A 19,475-nucleotide genomic window follows, 5' to 3' on the forward strand; every position below is an offset into this window, starting at 1 on the left:
CCCAATGCGGGACTCGATCCCAGGACCCTGAGATCATGACCTGAGCCGAAGGCAGCGGCTTAACCCACTGAGCCACCCAAGAGCCCCTAAGAAAACATTCTTAATTCCATTTAGGTTCATGTAAAGGTCTAATGCAGATGAACTTTCTTGAGAACAAAAATTTAAGCAACTTTCGAATAAAACAAATCGAGTTACTCACTAAAAAAAGCACATTCTGTACACAACAGAATTCAAAGTGAATAAATTAGATTCAATAGTATTTTCATTAGAGACCAACAAAACACAATATCTTATTACTTAAAATATTTTAATTTCTAAAAAGTGTAAGCCATATTAAAATTGAAATAATTTTATTGTACAGTATTTGACAATATAATTGAACAACCTGAAAAATAAACAAACTGCTTAAAACCATTTTAATTTACTTTCTAAGCTTAACAATGTACAAATTCTTTTGCCCTCCAGGAGGAAGCAAAAATCAACAGTGAAAGTGGAATATTTAAGTTAATTCAATGTAAGGTATTTGGACAAAGGGATTTTCTTTTCTAAAGTAAGCTCTACACCCAACGTGGGGCTTAAACTCACAACCCTGAGATCAAGTCACACTACTGACTGAGCCAGCCAAACACCCTTGGCCAAAGGGATTTTTTAAAACTAAGTTTTATCTGGCAATATTCTACAACTAGCAGTATGTCCACAGTTGATAGGAATTTAAAACAAAACAAATGCAATCTAATCAAATCCATAATTAAAAGAAGTTTTCATTTTATTTTTTGTGAATGAAATAGCAGCCATGGTTTTATCTAATTTGCTAAAAGTATCACCTTCAAAAGAAATTACCTGCCCAATCTGCAAAACAAGAATAGTTATCTTCTGTTGAAAGACTGGAAGCTTTTCAAACTTAGTTCTCTCCCATCTGTGCCGTAACTTCCAAATAAATCAATGGCTCCAGCTAATGTGTGGGCAGTCAAGTACCCTACACGATCATTTCTTTTTTTTTTTTTTTTTTTAAAGATTTTATTTATTTATTTGACAGAGAGAAATTACAAGTACACTCAGAGGCAGGCAGAGAGAGAGAGAGAAGGAAGCAGACTCCCTGCTGAGCAGAGAGCCCGATGCGGGACTCGATCCCAGGATCCTGAGATCATGACCTGAGCCGAAGGCAGCGGCTTAACCCACTGAGCCACCCAGGCGCCCCTACACGATCATTTCTTCCATGCAATCATCGAATAGCCACCTACAAGATTCTTTGAAATACTCTATAGTTTCAAAAAGCTGTTTAAAGTCTTGAGGGTACAGATCTGTTATTTTCATGTTGCCATGTTTCCCCATTTCCTTCAATATAGCTGTTGCATTAACTGGACTCAATAACCTGCAAACGAAACACAAAGTAAATCTGCTTAATTCCTTTTTATAATCGCAGTAAATATTGGTAGAGATGGTTTCTATGCCCCATTTAAAATGCTTAACTTAGGGGCGCATGGGTGGCTCAGTGGGTTAAAGCCTCTGCCTTCGGCTTAGGTCATGATCCCAGAGTCCTGGAATCAAGCCCCGCATCAGGCTCTCTGCTCAGCAGAGAACCTGCTTCCTCCTCTCTCTCTGCCTGCTTCGCTGCCTACTTGTGATCTCTGTCAAATAAATAAATAAAAATCTTTAAAAAAAAAAGATAAAATGTATAACTTATGGATATATAATTAATCTTATTTGTTTTAAGAGCTTGCAAATTATGTATGGCTTTTATTATCATTTCTAAAGTTTCACGGCTTACCTGTCACAAAAAAAGCAAATTTGGGCTTTAACACATTCTCAATTCTAAAACAACATTCTAGTCTAATATTGCCCTTCGAAAATATTCTGCCTACCTCTTTCATCTGTTAACTCTCTTTGCAAAAACAATCTTAACTCCATTTAGGTCCATGGAATAGTTCAGTAAGTACAAACAGCAGAAACTGGAATCCAGCAGATTTCGAAGACGGAACAGTTTTTACCTCTTCATGTAATAATTACTGGTGAATAAATTATAAAGCAGAAAACTGCCTTATTTATTAGCCTGACAAGAAACCATCAGTGAGCCTCTGACAATAACAACTGAACAAGTTTCATATGTTGGTGGAAACTATTTCCAATATCTTTTGATTTTGAATGGAATCCTGGTGACAGGTGTAAACATGCTTTTAATTCAGAGATCATCAAGGGAATTTTAAACAATTTTTCACCACATTTTACCTATTTACTGCTTAATTTCCTATAGTCTTTTTTTTTAAGGTAGGCTCCAGGTAGAGCTTGAACTCACAACCCCAAGATCAAGACCTGAGCTGAAATCGAGTCAGAAGCTCAACTGACTGAGCCACCCAAGTGTCCCAATTTCCTATGTTCTTGATATTTTCATTTAAAATAGCCTATTTAAATGAAAATGAAAATATCAAGAATACAGGACTATATGGAAAACTGAATTTTATTTTTCTTAAAATGTGCACTGGGGAAGGAAGTGTTGTGAAGAAACAGATGAGTGACAACATGGTACCTGACTCTGTTACTCAAGATATATACAAGATCCAGAAGATAGACCTTTAACATGAAAGTATGATTCTTCTATTAAATTGCTTTTATACTTGCTTTTATTCTTCTTACTTACTGTAAATGGTCCATTAGTCTGAAATTGCGCTTCATAAAACACTGCTTTAACATTTGAAAAAATACATCATAGTTAACAGATGTTAAATTTTCTGTAAATAAATTCTCAAGAGGAGTCAGTTGAATTAAACACATGTTTTCTTCTACTTGTTTAACTGTTTGTGCTAATGGATTCTGGAAAGAGAAGAAAATAGTGTTAGTCATAAAATACTACCAGAGCAAGAGGGGGTTCGCTTACTCATTCAAGCTAGTTGTTGGAAGGGACAATTACCATACACTCTGAGCGCTCCTGTACACTCTTGCTGGGTGTGCCTAGAATGCAAGGCCCTAAGCACTGTTCACCTGGGCAGTTTCTCTGGGTTGTCTGCAGCAGGCCACCGTGAGGGGTGAGATAATGGCTCTATCCAGGACAAAGAGAAGCATGCTTCATGTTTGCTATAAAAGAAGTGGATTCTCCCAGCTCTGTGTTTCAGAGCTTCAATGCAAGCCCCAGCATGTACTGAGGAACATCACGTTACCCCATGGGAGGTGGGGGCAGTAAAGTCCTTTGTGTGATCCAGGAGTCTATCTGTGGGCAGTATCCATGGAAGAGTAACAGCTTATTACCTTTGAAGAAGGGTAAAATCAAATCCTAACCAGTACACTAACACGTATGGAATTTCTTCTATATTTGAGACACAACACCAGATCCTAAGGATAATTGACTTATAATTTATTGACTTATAATTTTCCCTTGGATATTTAAAAAACTATGGGGTTACGAACTATGGTTCACGGCCTGCCTGTTTTTGTATAGTCTGGATCTAAGAATGGTTTTTACCTTTGTAAATCATTGTTTAAAGAAAAAGAAAAAAGAAAAAAAAAGAAAAACAAAAAGCAAAAACAAAGAATAAGACAGAGGCTATTATGTGGGCTATAAAGCATAAAACATTTACTGCTTGGCCTTTTACTGAGAAAATCAGCCAACCTGCTCTAGTATACCATATTTGGATTTCTTTAAAAAGCACATGCCTTAATGTAAGATTAAGATGTCTTTTCCCTCAGAAATTACCCCTCAGAAAGCACAGAGGCCTTATGTTAAGTCCTTTGGAAATCTCATATATTAGCTAGTGATCCCTTATTTACTTCTCTAACATCATATACACACACATATGTATGTACATACACTTTTTTTAGTATATATACTCTTTGTGGAAGACCTATTGCCTGAAAAGGAAACTTTCAATAATTTTCGTTTCTAGTTTTGGATGCTTACAGTTGAAGGAATTAGTTTAAAAAAAAAAAAAAAGGAAGATAATGAAATTCAAAAAATATTTAGTAATTATTAATTAGAGAGGGAGATAACCTCACACCATAAAGTGTTATATGTTGTTGTTAATAAGAGTTTTGAAGGTGACTTCAAAAAGCAAGCTGGCCGGGGGTACCTGGCAGGCTCAGTTGGTAGAGCATGCAATTCTTTGGGGTTGTGAGCGCAAGCCCCAGGTTGGGCAACCCCAGTTATTTAAAGATTAATTAATTAAAAAAAAAGGGAAACTGGTGGATAGCTTTGTAGTTACAGATAACAACTTGATAAATAGGGAAGAAAAAACTGTCTTGGTGTTAAATGGATGGCTATTTGTAGCTTAGGAAAAAAGTTCCACTGATAAAAATATGGCTTCCAAAAAGTGGAAAATCCGAAACAACTTGGATGGAAATAAGAATAACGTGCTCTGAAAAATGTTAAATGTCTCAAAGTGACTCTGCAGCAATTAAGAGCATGCTGGTATCAGAGACACAGGTGGAACATCTGAATCCAATTCTCTCAGGAAACATGGCGTCTGGTTATCTTCCTTTCACCCCTAAAGTCTGTATGTTTGGGGACCTGGGTGACTCAGTGGGTTAAGCCTCTGCCTTCGGCTCAGGTCATGATCTCAGGGTCCTGGGATCGAGCCCCGCGTCGGATTCTCTGCTTGGCAGGAAGCCTGCTTCCTCCTCTCTCTCTGCTTGCCTCTCTGCCTACTTGTGATCCTCTCTGTCAAATAAATAAATAAAACCTAAAAAAAAAAAAATTCTGTATGTTTAAGTTAGCCAAAAAAACCTTTTTTGGTTTTTGCTCTCGTCAGTGAAAAAATGATAGTTTGTGATATATAGGAATTTTTACTTTGCGGACATTTGGATAAGTTCCTAATGGACTTAAGCCAAAATAAATTACTCTGATTCTATTTTGTGACGCTACAAAAATATGCTTATGGAGAGTGAAACAGAGCTAAAACCTCAGTGATCACAACAATGACCACTGAAAAGTCGGTCGATTTTAAATCGATTGCTTTCTTTTTTTTCTTTCAGTGGCAAGAATGAGAATAAAAACTGAAGTAAGTAGGCAAATGGGGCCTTTCAGACTGAAGTTAAACTTTGGATTGTTTTTTAAAATTCAGCTACTTCATTCCAATTTTGCTACAAGTCCCCCTGATATAAAGTAAACAGAAGATCACTTTATAATATCATCACTTTGGTTCTATAAAAAGGGGAAAACACAAACAAAAGCCTCAACCTCTGGGTAAGAAATAAGACATACCGGTTTATGAACACAATCATTATAAACAGTAATACGACACACCTCTGACTTTTAAAATTACTTCTTTAGTTTATCAAATTAGATGAACATTGTATTAGATGACTGTATTTTCCAAACTTGGGATGTATCCTCATTTTAAGAGATAGAGATGGAAGTCAAATTCTGTTTGCGCCTATTAACTCTAGTATCTGCTGAATAATCAGCTGAAAATTACAATTCTCCTCCAAAATAATTTGAATTTATTAAAAGCAGTAAGGTAGGTTTTTTTTTTTTAAAGAATTTATTTATTTATTTATTTGACAGAGAGAAATCACAAGTAGGCAGAGAGGCAGGCAGAGAGGAGGGAAGCAGGCTTCACGCTGAGCAGAGAGCCCAACGTGGGGCTCGATCCCAGGACCCTGAGATCACAACCCGAGCCGAAGGCAGAGGCCTCAACCCACTGAGCCACCCAGGCGCCCCAGTAAGGTAGGTTTGAAATAACATTTCCAAATATTGTTAAAGTAAATATTTAAATAAATAGAGAATACCAGACAATCTTAAAATAAAAAACAAACAAACAGGATGTTCCATTTAGAGGGAAAAGAAAAGGGTATTTATTCTTACCTTATTCTTCACCTTTTTCTGTCCCTCACTGTGGCGGTATACGCCAAACGAGGACCAAGGCTCCTTGAGGGAAGGTAAACAAAACCAAAAACATTTTAGTTCTCTTCAAAGTGCCCTGAATTATTACTGCCTCTAAACAACAGAATGAATTAAATTCAAGTCACCATTCTAACTGGACTTAAGAAAAACAACATGGGATAGTTAAATCATAAACTTTCCTCTTCTTTCTCTTTTTCTCTGACAGAGGGAGATCACAAGTAGGCAGAGAAGCAGGCAGAGGGGGTGGGGCAAGGAGGCTCTCTGCGGAGTAGAGATCCCAATGTGGGGCTCAATCCCAGGACCCTGAGATTACGATCTGAGCGGATGGCAGAGGCACAACCCACTTAGCCACCCAGATGTCACTTCCTCTTTTTTTTAAGTTAAGTAGAGGAGAATCAAAGGGCTATCCTGACATTGCTGATCTCTTACTTACTTAGAGTATCATCCTTAATATAATTACACAAATAGATCCTTAAGTTGGCTTAATAGCTAAGATTTCCATATTTTCATAATCAGATTAGGGGCCATCAAATTAACACTGACATTAATGAATGGCAAAAGTCAACACTGGGCCTTTGAAAATAAATACTACAGAACAAAAAAAGAGAAGACTCTCAAGAAAGCTAAAGTCCTCAGGAGTCCTTTATGAAGAAACTAGCCGATAAGGAGAGGAGGGAGGCCCAGATAAAAAGCAACAGAATGAGAGATCACTGAGGTAACAAAAGATGAGGGACACCAAGCATGGCAGTACCAACGTTACATCATACAAATGCAGGGTCAGTGTTGTGAACACAAATGTGAAAAGATCTGGGAATACAGGAAAAACAGTATAGGCATAACAGATACTAAGGACAAGGAACAGAGACTCAATCTAAGAACCTCATGCATTGGAGGAAAAAACAGAATTGGAACAAAAGCTAAGATTAAATGAGTAACATTATAATGACTAAGTATGCACACTGAGGGGCTTAACTGGCTTCTGGACAACACTGAAGGGACTACATGGAGATACACATGATGAATTAATTAATTAGTTGATTAATTAATTTTTAAAATATTTTATTTATTTATTTGACAGCGACACAGCGAGAGAGGGAACACAAGCAGGGGGAGTGGGAGAGGGAGAAGCAGACTTTCTCCCGAGATGGGAGCCCGATGCAGTGCTCAATCCCAGGACTCTGGGATCATGACCTGAGCCAAAGGCAGACGCTTAATGACTGAGCTACCTGGGTGCCCCTATAATGAGGTTTGTAACTGGCCACTGAAAACTTAGGAAAAATGTCTAGTGATAAGAGGAAAAAAACCCTTGTATTAGCTATTAAGTGAAGAAAAATAAATACAAAATAATATAATCTTTACTATTTAAAGAAAACAAAACAAAACACAGGAAAAATAAAAGGCTACAAATAGGCCACAAATGTCAATAGTGACCTCTGGGTGGTGGAATTGTAGTGATGAGTCTTTAAAATTCTTTTCTTCTTTCCCTCTCTCTTTCTTTCTTGTCTTAAATTTTTATAATGAGCATATATTAATTTTATAATCAGAGAAAAATATAAACATTTGTGACAAAAACATAAGCACCAAGTTACCTTACTCTATTATCTTCAACAGCTGGGGAAAATAATAAAATTAATTTTTCATTTTTCTCCATTTCCTGGTCACAAAAATATAGCTTCTTTAAAAAACAATTAAGTTGGGCGCCTGGGTGGCTCAGTGGTTAAGCCGCTGCCTTCGGCTCAGGTCATGATCTCAGGGTCCTGGGATCGAGTCCCGCATCGGGCTCTCTGCTCGGCAGGGAGCCTGCTTCCTCCTCTCTCTCTCTCTGCCTGCCTCTCTACCTACTTGTGATTTCTCTCTGTCAAATAAATAAATAAAATCTTAAAAAAAAAAAAAAAAAAAACAATTAAGTTCAGGGGCTGGGGGGTTGGGGTAACTGGGTGATGGTCATTAAGGAAGACACGTGATGTAATGAGCACTGGGTGTTTTATATAACTGAAGAATCACTGAACTCTACCTCTGAAACTGGTAATACATTCTAAGTTTATTAACTGAATTTAAATAAAATAAAATTAAAAAAATAAATAATAAAAGATAAAAATCAAGTTCTCTTTTGCAATTCAGAAGGATTTTACTCACCACATGCAGAAGCTTAATATTACAAGCTACTTGCCAGAGCACACTTAATGCTTGATACAAGTGTGGATTTTGGGGATTTGCCACCAGTTTCTAGTAAAAGGAAAATAGAAGTTACATGTTTACATAACCATAAGCAATCAAAACATAATTCTGAATCTTAAAAGTCATATCTTAATAGTATTTAGAAATTAAAGAAAATTTGAATTGAAAATTTAACCGTAACCATTTCAAAGAAGAGAAAATCTTTTTAAACTTCCATACGGAAATATATCATCATGTACACTTAAAATATAATGTATGTGAGACTGATTTCCTTTAGCCAAACCCCCCAGGGCAAAATCTTATTAAAGAAAAAAAATGAAACAAAAATGTACAATGACTCTGGAGAAGGACAAGTGTAGGTCAGAAGTATGTATCAAGTGGGCTAGTAAACTTTGAGTCAAGAATTATTCAGGCTGACACCTGAAGGACGAGCAGTTTCCACTGTGAATGAGTTTCCACAGTGAAGGAGAACAGGACAGGACAGTAAGAACGACACATGAAAAGGTCCATGGTAAAGACAGCACTAAAACATCTCCCCAGTAGCAAGATATTCTCTTCTTGCAATCTTTTTTTTTTTTTTTAATATTTTATTTATTTATTTGGCAGAGAGAGAGAGAGAGCATGCACAAGCAGTGGGAGTGGCAGGCAGAGGGAGAGGGAGAAGCAGGCTCCCCACCGAGCAGGGAGCCGTATTTGGGGCTTGATCCCAGAGCTGAAAGCAGATACTTAACTGCCTGAGCCACCCAGGCACCTCTTCTCGCAATCCTTCATGTATGTAATGTATGTACAGCCTCAAGGTTCTGAGTCCCCTGATGCTTTCCACGGACAGTCACTATTTCTTTACTGAGTCTTGGTGAGTAAATCACCTCCACTACCCTAACCCATAACTCCTACATACACAGGAGCATCTCATGTTACCACGAATTAGAAGATTGATAAATGTGAAGCATTCTGAGCAGAAAAGAAACATTACTCTCAAGACATTTTATAAAGAACTTCAGAAGGTTCTTTAATTTCAGAGAGTAGAGTCTAAAAAACTCTAAATATCCCTGTTAAAATACATGAAATCAGCAAAGTTGAAGGATATAAAAATCACACAAAAGTCAATCATATTTCTATACACTAACAATGAATAATCTAAAAAGTAAAATTGAGGAAACAACTCCATTTATAACAACATCCAAAAGAATAAAATACTTAGGAATCAATTAAAACAAGGAGGAGAAAGACTTGTACACGGAAAACTACAAAACACCAAAGAAAAATATTAAACACAAATGGAAAACATCCTGTGTTCAGATTGGAAGACTGACCAATGTTTAAGTGTCAGTACTACCCAAAGTGATCGACAGAGTCAATGCAATCCATATCAAAATTCCAACAATGGGGGCGCCTGGGTGGCTCAGTGGATTAAGCCGCTGCCTTCGGCTCAGGTCATGATCTCGGTGTCCTGGGATCGAGCCCCGCATCGGGCTCTTTGCTCAGCGGGAGCCTGCTTCTCTCTCTCTCTCTGCCTGACTCTCTGCCTACTTGTGATTTCTCTCTCTCTGTCAAATAAATAAAAATAAAATCTTAAAAAAAAAAAAAATTCCAACAATGTTTTTTTCCACAGAAATAGGAAAATCCATCCTAAAATTCATATGGAATCTCAAGAGACACTGAATAGCCTAATGCAATGAAATAGAACACCCAGAAACAGACCCTCATGTGTATGACTAATGATGTTTTGACAAGGGTACCAAGGCCATTTGATGGGGGACAGTCTTTCCAACGAAAGATGCTGGGAAAACTGGATACCCATATGCAAAAGAATGAAGTTGGACCCCTACCCAACACCATTAAAAAAAAGTAATTCAAGATGGATCAAAGACCAGAATATAAAAGCTGAAATTATAAAACTCTTAGAAGGAAACGTAAGAAAAAAAGGCTTCATGACATTGGATTTCACAGTGACTTCTTAGCTATGACACCAAAAGCACAGGCAACAAAAAGAAAAAATAGACAAATTGGACTTCATCAAAATTAAAAACTTTGAGACTCAAAAGACACAACAGTGTGAAACAGCAACTCATAAACAGGGAAAAAATATATGCAAATCACATATCTGAGCATGGGTTAATACTGAGAATATAGAAATAACTTCTTTTTTCTTTATTTTTTTTTAAAGATTTTATTTATTTATTTGACAGAGAGAGATCACAAGTAGGTAGAGAGGCAGGAGAGAGAGAGGAGGAAGCAGGCTCCCTGCTGAGCAGAGAGCCCAATGTGGGGCTCGATCCCAGGACCCTGAGATCATGACCTGAGCCGAAGGCAGTGGCTTAACCCACTGAGCCACCCAGGCGCCCCTGGGAAGAGGTATTTGTACACCAAAGCTCATGGCAGCATCATTCACCACAACAATAAAGTAGAAGCAACTCAAATGTCCATTGACAGATGAATGGATAAAGAAAAGATGGTGGGTGTATGTATCTATGTGTATATGTTTGTGTGTAAAAAATAAATAAATGTACACAAACACACACACACATGCACGTATGCAATGGTGTATTTTTCAGCCTTAAAAAGAAAATGAAATTCTGACACATGCTTTGACCTGGATGAACCATAAAGGCTTTATGCTAAATGAAGTCAGTCAGACACTAACTACAACACTCTATGATTCCACCTATGCTGAAGTACTTAGAATAGTTAAAGTCATTGAGACAGAAAGTAGGACAACGTTTACCAGAGGTTCAGGGTGAGGAGTAATGCTTAATTCGGTAGGGGATGGTAAAAATGTGCTGAGGAGATAGATGGTGGTACACTTTATGACAACGTGAACTTAATGCCATGGAACTGTACACTTAAAAATGGTTAAAACAGTAAATATGTCATGTGTATTTAACCACAAAAAACCTCGAATCTAAAGAATGCTCTACAAAATTTAAAATCCATCTTAATACTCTCAAATGCCATGAGCTCAAATTAAAGTCATTCAGATTAACACCACTCAGAGACAGATCACAAAACTCTTCCAAAACAAGTACATCAAGTACTTGTAATAACATACCTCATATTCTTTTTCAGTAATAAACATATTTAGTTCTACTCGTCCATAACTAAATATAGAAGTAGAAGAATACAGGTCATATAAAAGTTTCCAAAGTATCTTTTTCTCATTTTTTGATGGGAAGATTCCAACTACTCTTAATGGGGTATCTGTTAGGAATACAAGCAAAAATATTCGAGTAAATTGTTAAAATTTTTCCTAAAATCGTATTTTATTGAGTCAGACTAGCTCTACAAGCTATATAAAATCAACTAAAATGACGCCTCGGCATCTTCCATGGCCATCCATGGAACTGCTCGGATTCAGTCTACGTGAGGCGAAAACCACAGTCACCTGAGAGCACCTGTCCACACACTCTACCACCCAGGCAGGACGCATTACCTTTTGACCAAGGAACTGCTTCTATTCCCAAATGCCGAAAAAGCGTTTCTGAAATCATAATGGGAGGTTTTACTATTCCAAAATTTCTAGGGTCCATTTTAAAGAAGTCACAGTAGACCACTTCTAGTTTTCCATTCATCTCTTTCTGCAGGGACTGAAGAGAGACAGAGATAACAGGTTTAAAACTGTCAGTGTTAGGCAGACTTTGTACCCACCCAAAGATCTACTTCAAAAACTTTATCCTAAAACTTAAGAGTTAAGAGAACTTAATTAATGCCTGAAAAGCAATCAAAGTACAATATTACTGAGAAAAAGCCCCCAAGCCAAAAAACCTTCAACAAATTCTCACTTATCCTCTCACTTTCTCTACTTTTTCTCAGTGGCTTCAGCTACTCAGAAAGCGTCCTCACACTAATCTGGTTGCTTAGTGGCAGGCGCGTGGAGTATCAGCGGAGACTGCGAGACCACACCTGGGCCCAGGCAGAGAGCCGCAACATCTGTGGCCAGATGCTTCGGAGTAGAGGGGAAAAAAATTATAAAAAAAATTTTTTTTTTTAAAGATTTTCTTTATTTATTTGACAGAGATCACAAGTAGGCAGAAAGGCAGGCAGAGAAAGGAGGAAGCAGGCTCCCCGCCGAGCAGAGTCCGATATAGAGCTTGATCTCAGGACCCTGGTATCATGACCTGAGCAGAAGGCATAGGCTTTGACCCACCGAGCCACCCAGGTGCCCTCAAAACGATAAAAATATTAAAGTAAAATGCTAACAGTCCTGTTTTTACTAGAAGAGTTTAATTAGTCCTTTACCAGATGAACCTGGCTATACTCATCTTGTAGGTCACTTTCCCTTTTCCCCTTTATTTTTCATTTATGTTTTCTAAAGACAGAAGCAAATACGGAAGGAAAGCTCCTTGTCTGCCATAAAAGAGGTCCGATATACCTCCATCTTTTCACTGCCCTGATGTGCTCATTCTGTTGTAGCACTGGACATCTTAGTAATGAGAGCAAGGGTTAGCGACAAGACTCCATAAACATAATTTGAAGTCACAATAAACAAACAAACAAACAAACAAACAGAAGAGGTCAATGGGACTTAAAATGCATTCTGAGATTCTCATGCACAGAAAATTCTATTGGTATATATCGAGGTTTCAAGAATTTGCAACTTAGGGTGCCTGGGTGGCTCAGTTGGTTAAGTGACTGCTTTCGGCTCAGGTCGTGGTCCTGGAGTCCCGGGATCGAGTCCCACATTGGGCTCCCAGCTCCACAGGGAGTCTGCTTCTCTGACCTTCTCCTTGCTCATACTCTCTCTCAAATTAAAAAAAAAAAAAAAAAAAAAAAAGAATTTGCAACTTAAAGTTATGAAATAAAAAACCCAATTTTTATTTATTTTATTTTTATTTTTAATTTTTATTTTTTTTTTAAGAATTTATTTATTTGACAGTAGATGGAGAGGCAGGCAGAGAGAGAGAAAGAGGGGGGGGGGGAAGCAGGCTCCCTGCTGAGCAGAGAGCCCGATGCGGAACTTCATCCCAGGACCCTGAGATCATGACCTGAGCTGAAGGCAGCGGCTTAACCCACTGAGCCACCCAGGCGCTCCCAATTTTTATTTTTAATGTCTATTTTTTAAAAAGATTTTATGTATTTATTTGAAAGAGAGTGCATGCTCATGAGTGGGGGTGGGGGTAGGGGCAGAGGGAGAGGGAGAAACAGACTCCCCGCTGAGCAGGGAGCCCAAAGCTGGGCTCTACCTCAGGACTCCCAGAATCATGACCTGAGAAGCAGGCAGAGGCTTCACCAACAGCCACCCAGGTGCTCCAAAAACCTAATTTTCCTTAAGTGTTTGATTTCAACCTATAAATCTTATTTTATTTCTAAATCTAGTAAATTCTAATCATTTTTATGGAGAGCCTTGAGAAAGACTAGGGAAGGAACAGACTTGGGTAGAAATCAGGTACTTTTGGTCCTGTGAAGTTTGAGATTCTTCTTACATGAACCAGAGAATAGGAAGTGGAGATGCCAGGTGGGAAGCTGTAGACCTGAACAGGAAGATTAGTGGAGTAGTCCAGGGTAAAGTTATAAATTGGTAAAAATTTTGCTTGTTGGAGGTTATTAAAGCCAGGGGTACAGATGAGATCCCCTAAAGAGAAGCACAGAAGATGAGGCCTGAGGATGGAGTAACTCCAGAGTCTCACGAAAAGCTGGGAATAAGCCAAAAATGTACAGAAGAGAACCAGAGTGTGGTGTTATGATAGCTACAGAAAAAGAACACTCACTTGATGCTTATCTTGAAATTCTTACAAATTGTTCTGTTTGGATAGCAACAGAATAACCTCAGAAGTTATTCAAGAGTCCTATTTTAATCTTTGTAACTAAGAAAAGCTAATGAATTTTGGCTTGATAGAAATGTAAAAGGAATGTATACATTCAGACTTTGTCCCACTCCTATTCTGAAAGTATGTTTTTGTTTTTGCACCCGTTATGTACCATGCAATAATGGGAAAAGTGATATAACAGCCAGAACTCCAGAATAATTTAGTTCTATAATAATAGTGAAATCACATTTAAAAACCCAACTGCATTTAGGATTCAAACCCAGGAAGCACAGGGCAACAGGGTAGCTCAGATGGTTGGGCGTCTGCCTTTGCTCAGGTCATGATCTCAGGGTCCTGGGATCAAGTCCCACATTGGGCTCCCTGCTAAGAGGGGTGTCTGCTTTTCCCTCTCCCTCTGCTCCCCCTGTTTGTGCTCTCTCACTCTCTCTGTCAAATAAATAAATAAAAACAAAATTAAAAAAACAAAAACAAACAAACCAGGAAGCACAGTTCATCTTATTTAAATTGCAGCAAGAGGGGCACCTGGGTGGCACAGTTGATCAAGCATGCTCTTGATTAGGGCTCAGGTCATGATCTCTGGGTCATGAGATCGAGCCCCACATTGGGCTCCATGCACAGCCAGGAGTCTGCTTGTGATTCTCTCTCCCTTGTCCTCTGCCCCTCCCCCACCACCCCCACTCTCTCTAAAATAAATAAAATGTTTAAAATGAAAACAAATTGCAACAAGATCCTTTACCAGTGGGCATTAATGTCTCTATTTTATATAAGAGAAAAACCAAGGTCAAACAGATTAAATTACTTAATTGCCCAAGGGTCCTGAAGGTAGCAGTGATGGCTAGGGCTGACATTCAGCCTGACTTGAAAAGACTGAGTTCTATCTCTGCTGAAATACCACACCATTTGCCACAAAAGCTGAGGGCTCTTCAACTGAACATGCACAGCTCTTTCTGCAACAGTAGTTCTCATTTCCAAAAAGGAATATATCATGATTTATTATTACAGAACACAATTTGAAAACTTATCTCTAGCACATCCAGATAGGAAAACTGCTCCTGCTTTAAACACTGTTCATGTGGAGCCCTACGAATTTTATTAGAGAGGGTGGGGGTTCTAATGTTAAACAAAAATTCTGAGTTGAGCATCATCCTTGAAAATTTTTTCAGTTTTTAGGAGCAAAATTCTGGGTGGCTAGAAGCATTGTAGGCTGCGAGCACCGCTTTAAAGCTGTGATTTACAGCCACAAGACTTATATTTATTTCATTTTTTAAAAGATTTATTTCAGAGAGAGACATCACATGCACCCACACATACAAGCAGGGGGAGGGGCAAATGGAGAGAGAATCTTCAAGCTGACTCCCCACTGAGCAAGCAGTCCTACTCAGGGCTTGATATTACAACCCAGAGATCACGACCAAAGCCAAAACCAAGAGTTGGACACTTAACTGACTGAGCCACCCAGGCTCCCAACAAAACGTCTACTTAAATGGTTATTTCTCTTTTTTTCTGGCAAATAGATGAATTCACATTAAACCTTATCTGAATGGCTTTTCCCTGTCATAATGATGGTTAATAAGAATGGATACCTCCTGAGGGCTGAACTTAAGTTAGTGCTGAGGGGAGAGGGTGGGGAGTTAGAAAGAAGCCGAAAGCTGGAACTGGAACAGTCTTAGTTCTAACCAAAGACTGGATCTGATCAGAGACTGATCTGGTGTTTACTCTGCAGTTTCTGAAACATTTATGACGAATATTCCTGTATTTGTTATAGGAAACTATGCTGTGTCATGAACTTTCTAGCCCCAATGATTCCATTCTTCATGGAATCATGGATTTCAAATTAACATGAATCTTGATCTTCCAAGAAAGCCAACTACTGTGTTACTGGTAAGAAACTAAATAGACATTTTTAAAAAAGATTTTATTATTTATTTGATAGAGAGAAAGACAGTGAGAGCAGGAACACAAGCAGGGGGAGTGGAAGAGGAAGAAGCAAGGTTCCAGCTGAACAGGGAGACCGATGTGGGGCTTGATCCCAGGACCCTGGGGTCATGACCTGAGCTGAAGGCAGACGCTCAAGGACTGAGCCACCCAGGAGCCCGTAAATAGACAGTTTAATGCTTTTTAATTGTTTTGTGAACATGCAGATTAATCTTCAAACACAGGCCTTGGGGCACTTGGATGGCTTAGTCAGTTGAGTGTCCAACTGTCTGATTTCGGCTCAGGTCATGATCTCAGAGTCTTGAGATCGAGCCCTGGCTCAGGCTCTAAGCTGGGCATGGAACCTGGTAAAGATCTCTCTCTCTCTCTCTTGCCCCTCAAAAACAAAACTAATCCTTTTTTAAAGAGATCAAAATAGGGGCACCTGGGTGGCTCAGTGGGTTAAAGCCTCTGCCTTCGGCTCAGGCCATGATCCCAAGGTCCTGGGATCAAGTACCCGCATCAGGCTCTCCGCTCAGCAGGGAGCCTGCTCTCCATCCCCTGCCTACTTGTGATCTGTCAAATAAATAAAATCGTAATAAATAGATAAATAGATAAATAAAAAGATAAAAATAAAAACTATTTTGTTTCTAATTCCCAAGGTGAAATTGAAATTGCAGATGGCTGTGGTGACTAAATCACACTTCATGATCTTTCTTCAATTTTGTGTTCTTTTCTCTTCATGTTTTTTTGGGATCCCAGCAGATTCAGCATCAATTAAATAATCTGGCTAAACCCCTAAATTTCTGGGGCACCTGATTGGCTCACTTGGTTAAGCACCTGCCTTAGGGGGCGCCTGGGTGGCTCAGTGGGTTAAGCCTCTGCCTTTGGCTCAGGTCATGATCTCAGGGTCCTGGGATCGAGCCCCGAATCTGGCTCTCTGCTCAGCAGGGAGCCTGCTTCCCCCTCCCCCTCTGCCTGCCTCTCTGCCTGCTTGTGATCTCTCTCTCTGTCAAATAAATAAAATATTAAAAAAAAAAAAAAAAAAAAAAAGCACCTGCCTTAGGCTCAGGCCATGATCTCAGGATCCTGGGATCCAGTCCCACATTGGGCTCCCTGCTTCACTCACTTTCTCTCTCTCCCCCTGCTTGTGCTCTCTCTCTCTCAAATGAATAAATTTTTAAAAAAGATTTTATTTATTTATTTGACAGACAGAGATCCACAAGCAGGCAGAGAGGCAGGCAGAGAGAGAGGAGGAAGCAGGCTCCCTGCCGAGCAGAGAGCCCGACGCGGGGCTTGATCCCAGGACCCTGAGATCATGACCCGAGCAGAAGACAGCGGCTTAACCCACTGAGCCACCCAGGCGCCCCAATAAATAAAATCTTAAAAAAAAAAAAATCCTTAGTTCTTTTCAAATCTGTCAGTTGTAGGATAACAACCATCTAACACGCATCGTTTTATTTAAAAAATGAACAACTGGATTTGGTGGACATTTTTATAATTTTTTTGTTGTCACCCTACACTTTTTTAGAAGATTTATTTATTTGACAGAGATTGAGAGAGCACAAGCAAGGAGAGCGGCAGGCAGAGGGACTCCCCTCCGAGCAGGGAGCTCAATGCGGGGTTTGATCCCAGGACCCTGGGATCATGACCCGAGCGAAGGCAGATGCTTAACTCATTGAGCCACCCAGGCGCGCCTTGTCCTGCACTTTTAAATACCATTATATGTGGTTTCAGGAATTTGGCACCATAAGTACAAATTTCCTAAACTGAATCTAGAGAGTCAGGAGGGAGAGGAAAGAGAAGGGAAGAGGCTGGCGGTGAGACAAGGTATTTCTGCTTCACTGTTAATGTGAACCTGTCTGCCATATAAGCAGGAGAATTCACTGAAAAACCCATTTGGATAATGCTTTCCCCACATGCTACTGTATTTGACCATACCAAACCTTTCTTGCCTCTGAAACCCTAAATCCAGAGTTAACATAGTCCTGTTAACCTAGATTCTAAGTTCACAGAAAGCAGAGGCACAGGATACCCTACCAGAGATAAGGAAACAAGCCTAGAGATGTCAAGTTACACACTGTTCAAAGTCCCCCAACTAGTCTGCAGCAGAGACAGAATCAGAGAACAAGTCTCAGAACTCCAGTATTTCAGTCATTCAACAAGCACTGATAGCTCTATGATACTAATTATGCTATGTTCTAGTCATGAGGGATAAAATATATTTACAGCAAGGCCCCCCAAAGTGATTCTATAAAAATAAATTGGGTGTTTAATTTTCCCTTCCCTAAATACTCAAAGATAGCTAGCTGAACAATAAATTAGTTTAGAAACTAAAAGTATACCTCCAAATGTGGAAGAAAAGTTCTGTTACTTTCAAGGGCAATCACCTTGGCCTTGCTTTCAAGCAATGCTTGAGTCAGGATTCCAGGACCTAGTGTTATTAACAGAAGGAAAAAGTTTATTTGCAAAAGAAACAACTTTTCTCAATATCGACTAGAGTCGATGTTTCACACATATTACTTAATTCTGATCCTCACAACATTCCCAAAGAAGATACTACACTCCTCATTTACACACAGGAAACCTGGGGATTACGTAAAAATCATTGGACTCTACCATCACAACTGATAAATGATGCTGCTTGGCTTTGAATCTATTCTGTCAAAGCCAAAGCCTCTTAATCACAATGTTTTACTGTCCCAGGAAAAACAAACAAAGTTGCCTTTAGCATACCACTTATTCATGGACTCTAACCAGGAAAAGATACTGTCAAACCTAAACAGAACTGACTCAGGACAAGCCGTGCTCCTTTAAAAAAAAAAAAAAAAAAAAAGTACTTTTTGCAGGGGTGTCGGGCTGGCTCAGTTGGTGGAGCACGCGACTCTGGATCTCCTGGTCGTAAGTTCGAGCCCCACGTTGGGTATAAAGATTACGTAAGAAATAAAACAAAATCTTTACCAAAAAAAAAAAAAAAAGCACCTTTCAGAAAGTCTATGCATCTTACGTTCTAGGCCTCCTGCTAGGATCTCTAGGAGGAGAATGTGAAAGACAGAAGTTCTTTGGGGAAGGACTTGCAAGTATTTTGAGGAGACAGTAAAATCTAGGAACACGTTTTATCAAATGCTGCGTGAAGTGCAAACTGCTTCGGAAATATTTCCTGGTGTCACGACCGGGACCGACCATCCCAGCTGCTCCAAGGGGGTATGTCTTAAACGGGCCCCCCACGGGCCGTCGAGGGAAGGTGGCACGAGCGATGAACTCCGAGGAAAGGTGGTCCCCGGCAGACTCACCTGGATTGCACTCCAGGAAGAGCTGGTCAGGGCTTTTCGCCTCTTCCTTCAGGATCCGCACCAAGGTCGTGGCCAGGTTCGGATTGGTTATGTAACTCTTGCGCTCTGAGCGGTACTTGGGAAACCACGAGTTTGAGTCTTTGAAGCCCTGACCGGGCACCGGCTTCGGCTGGAGGTCAGCCAAGCCCCGGCGGTGCCCCGCGGGGACGCCCCTCCACCTCGTCGCTCCAGACCCCAACGCGCAAAAGCGACCAGCACCGGCCAAGGCTGAGAGCGCCAGCCGCCGGGGGAGCCCTGCCACCGGGACCGACATCTTCAGCCTCTACGGTCTGTCCCAACGTCCCCGGAGCGCGTCACACAGCCAGCCGGCTCCGTACAGAGCACTCCACGTGTACCATCTCCCCCAAACCAGACTAGGCCCGGCGCTACAAGACACTACGCACTGCGCATGCGAACGGTTCCTTCTTCTTGCCATTTCTCTCACTTCCGTTTCCG

At 39.8% G+C, this 19,475-nt stretch overlaps 1 protein-coding gene across 1 annotated transcript; it reads right to left on the reverse strand.

Moving 5' to 3' along the window:
- Nucleotides 1-290: 290 nt before the first annotated feature.
- On the reverse strand, nucleotides 291-19,466 carry TFB2M (transcription factor B2, mitochondrial). The gene is made up of 9 exons (XM_082702362.1): nucleotides 18,981-19,466; nucleotides 18,033-18,121; nucleotides 11,439-11,592; nucleotides 11,058-11,206; nucleotides 7,967-8,056; nucleotides 5,792-5,854; nucleotides 2,636-2,808; nucleotides 1,196-1,372; nucleotides 291-974 (listed from the first exon to the last, which is right to left on the reverse strand). The coding sequence occupies exons 1-8, from the start codon at nucleotides 19,291-19,293 to the stop codon at nucleotides 1,198-1,200; spliced, it is 1,206 nt and encodes a 401-aa protein (XP_082558488.1). The 5' UTR covers nucleotides 19,294-19,466; the 3' UTR covers nucleotides 291-974; nucleotides 1,196-1,197.
- Between the last annotated feature and the right edge of the window lie 9 nt (nucleotides 19,467-19,475).

Source organism: Mustela nivalis (genome assembly GCF_964662115.1).
Source record: "Mustela nivalis genome assembly, chromosome: 16".
In the NCBI taxonomy this organism is placed as follows: domain Eukaryota; kingdom Metazoa; phylum Chordata; class Mammalia; order Carnivora; family Mustelidae; genus Mustela; species Mustela nivalis.

Bases quoted from the DNA above. Each gene is read 5' to 3' on its own strand.
- TFB2M (XM_082702362.1), bottom strand. From the start codon at position 19,293: ATGTCGGTCCCGGTGGCAGGGCTCCCCCGGCGGCTGGCGCTCTCAGCC. The intron at 18,122-18,980 runs GTGAGTCTGCCG...TAATAACACTAG, and splicing joins CTTCCTGGAGTGCAATCCAG to GTCCTGGAATCCTGACTCAA. The intron at 2,809-5,791 runs GTAAGAATAAAT...TTCTCTTTCCAG, and splicing joins AGAAAAAGGTGAAGAATAAG to AATCCATTAGCACAAACAGT.